Below are 3,223 nucleotides of genomic sequence, written 5' to 3'. Positions count from 1 at the left end.
CCATCATATCCAACATGTCATCAAGTCTAGGTATAGGAAACCTATACTTGATGGTGATTTTGTTGATGGCTCTACTATCAACGCACATACGCCAAGTACCGTCCTTCTTTAGCATGAGCAGAGCAGGTACTGCACAGGGACTAAGACTCTCCCTGATGAATCCCCTTTAAAGCAACTCATCCGCTTACCATTTAACTTCGGCGTGCTCCTTGGGATTCATACGGTAATAAGGTAAGTTTGGCAGAGAGGAACCCGGAACTAGATTAATGGCATGCTGAATGTCACGCATAGGTGGTAATTCATCAGGTAGTTCCTCGGGAAACAGCTGCTCAAATTCATTTAACAAAGGTTGCACTTCTCTAGGAGTCTCAGTAAATTTTCTTGACAAAAAAGTGTTACTCTGTATGGCAACTAGAGCATAAATAACCTCAGACTTCTTACACTCTTTCTGCAAAGGAGGTCCTTCATTTTGCAGAGTGCAGGTCAAATGTTGTGAATGAGGGACTCTCTCCCACACACAATTATAAGATGTGTCTGTGGCAGGTTTGAAATTCTAAGTTAATTCAGGCAGCTCTTGATCTGCAGGCTTCTGCGCAATGATATAATGGAACTGAAATTATTGAACTATCCAGTTCTGTATGTTTAGAGGTTTTTCTGTTGAAGATTTTCATTTAATCATTGTGTTGTTTCTGTTGTAGGCTTTAGTGTTCAAATGATATCCCTATGCTTGTGTCTTCTTTTATATTTATTTTGGGCATCTAAAACAAATATCTTTTTCAATGTGCTGAAAGGGTGAGTGCCTTCAAATGTGCAGGTTCATGATGATGAAGATATTGTTTCTAACTTACGTAATGGTGTGGCTGCTGAAAATGCCACTGCTATAATGCAAGAAAAGGGTTTCTCTCATCCAGGTGCTGCCATTGATCAGTCAATCAATGTCACTGGAACCTGTAATGAAGCAGTTAATCTTGATCAAGAAGAGAGAGAGATTGATGAAAGCAATTCTGGTGAACCATGGGTTGGAGCACTGACGGAAGGGGATTACTCTGATCTCAGAGTTGATGAGCGTCTGAATGCACTTGTTTCCCTAATTGGTGTGGCTATTGAAGGAAATTCAATTCGTGTTGTTCTTGAGGTAACCCTTTTAGTGGGACTCAGATAAATTTAATTTATTTTTTTTTTGGCTTTTTCTTTCAGTAATCTGAGATGGAGTTTTTTGCAGGATCACTTGGAAGCGGCAAATGCTCTTAAGAAGAAGATGTGGGCAGAGGCACAACTTGATAAAAAGCACATGAAAGAAGAATACATGACAAAATTACAGAATTCGTCTTATATGGGGATCAAGGCTGAGCCAAATGCTACTAGTTCTGCTGCAGAGGGAAGCCAAAGCCCCTTGCCTGGAGTAGAGAACAAGAATAGTGAGGCTTCTCCAAACCCTGCAGTCAAGTCAGAAACATTTCTTGATCCACAAAATGTTCAAAACTATCCTAATTGTGTTCCTAGTGAAAGGACCATGGTAGGGCAAGAGTTCTCTTTGGGCGATAATCTCCCTCATCAACAATATGGCTATGCCATAGAAAAGTCACGCTCCCAGTTAAAAGCTTCTATTGGTCATAAAGCAGAAGGGGAGTATGTATACAGGTCTTTGCCTCTTGGTCAAGATCGCAGGCATAACCGATACTGGCTGTTTTTTACATCTGATTCTAGAAATGATCCAGGTTCTGGCAGGATATTCTTTGAATCCCATGATGGCTGCTGGAGGCTTATTGATTCAGAAGAGGTAGGTATCACTTGTATGGTGTCTTCTTTATGTTGTCATTGCCTCTGTTGTCTATTGTCGAGTGCAAGCATCCAAATCATGGGGCTTATTCTCTTAGATAAAACTGAAAGGGAAGAAGTTCTATATTTTACTCTGAAGCCTTAAGGGGCTTATTACTTACAGTTTAGCCCCTAGCAGCTAACTATTTATCTTGAAATCCTTACTAAACTGTAATGGTAAATATTTCACATTTAAGCCATCGGGGGCTTATATTTTAGTTAACTCCCTGTTCCCATAGAGCCAGTATTGGAGACATCTCTGTATCCTAATCGTAAGGGATCTGGTGGATCCAATCCCTTGACGTATTCCTGTACTCAATCTTCCTATCACACCCATTTAATATAGTTCTCCTGAGCAGGCATACTTGAATTCACGACTTCTGAATTATTTTGGTCAAGTCCTTTATCATTCTATATGTAAACATGCATGTCTGTTGTACTTGCATTCATTTTCTGATTGTCTTCTTTCTTTTTGCTTCATCATTCGTTGTTTGTTCTTCATTCAGCTCATTCTATGTGCAGGCATATGATGCTCTTTTGGTATCTTTGGATAAATTTTTTTTTTGGGAGTTTTTTTTTTTTTTTTTTATTTAGTTATAGGATTAATTTATGGAAAAAGGAAAGTAAAGGAGGGGGGAAAAAAATATTGAGAGAAATATTTTTTTTTAGGAATTGTTTTGGTTATGTTTTTAATGTAGTTTTTTATGTGGGGTGGGATTTTTAATTTTTGGGGTTTTGGTTTTTTTTTTTTTGTTGTTTTTTTTTTTTTTGAAATTTGTTTTTTGTTTTTGGGGGGGGGGGGAAGTATTATTTAAAAGAATTTTTTTTTTAGAGATTTAGATTTTTGGGGGGGGGTTGGAAAAAATATTTTTTTTTTTTTTTTTTTTTTATGGGTTTTTTGGGGGGAGGTGGTGGGTTTTGTTTGGGTTTTTTTTTTTTTTTATTTATTTTTTTTTTAAAAAGAACTGTTTTTTTTTTTTTTTTATTTTTTTTTTTTTTTTTTTTTTTTTTATTTTTTTTTTAAAAATTGGTGGAAGTGGAAGAAAAAAAAGTTTGGTTTTTGAGGGGGGTTTTTTTTTTTTTTTTTTTTTTTTTTCTTAAAATGGGGTTAGTTTTGTGGGGGGGAAGTTTTGATTAATTGGGTTAGGGGGGGGGGGGGGGGGGGGGGGGGGAAGCTTTCTGGATTTAGTTCTTAAACGGTCCTTGTTTTGGTATATCATATGGTCTGAAATGCTTTTATGGCTTCTTTCTGTTGCTGAATGTTTAATCTAACATAACCGGCTTGTCGTTTGATTTTTAGGTTTCTATTCCATCTGAAGCCCTTCAACCTTTCTGGACTGACACATATCGAAAATCTTGGGGTGTGAAGTTTCTACGGCTGACTTCATCATCAGCAGAGGAACTT

At 37.3% G+C, this 3,223-nt stretch overlaps 1 protein-coding gene across 1 annotated transcript in view; it reads left to right on the top strand.

Annotated features, from left to right (window-relative positions):
- Positions 1-528: 528 nt before the first annotated feature.
- LOC122638684 (homeobox-DDT domain protein RLT2-like) overlaps positions 529-3,223 on the top strand; it is a 21,501-nt gene continuing 18,806 nt past the window's right edge. The window contains exons 1-6 of the mRNA XM_043831537.1: positions 529-543; positions 815-1,135; positions 1,223-1,780; positions 2,341-2,387; positions 2,517-2,529; positions 3,119-3,223. The exon at positions 3,119-3,223 is cut by the window's right edge and continues 6 nt beyond it. Coding sequence (XP_043687472.1) covers positions 529-543; positions 815-1,135; positions 1,223-1,780; positions 2,341-2,387; positions 2,517-2,529; positions 3,119-3,223 — 1,059 coding nt within the window. The remainder of the gene's footprint in view (positions 544-814; positions 1,136-1,222; positions 1,781-2,340; positions 2,388-2,516; positions 2,530-3,118) is intronic.

Source organism: Telopea speciosissima, chromosome 9 (genome assembly GCF_018873765.1).
Source record: "Telopea speciosissima isolate NSW1024214 ecotype Mountain lineage chromosome 9, Tspe_v1, whole genome shotgun sequence".
Taxonomy (NCBI): Eukaryota; Viridiplantae; Streptophyta; class Magnoliopsida; order Proteales; family Proteaceae; genus Telopea; species Telopea speciosissima.
Note: the sequence above shows the minus strand (reverse complement) of the source record. Positions and strands in the feature narration are given on the sequence as shown.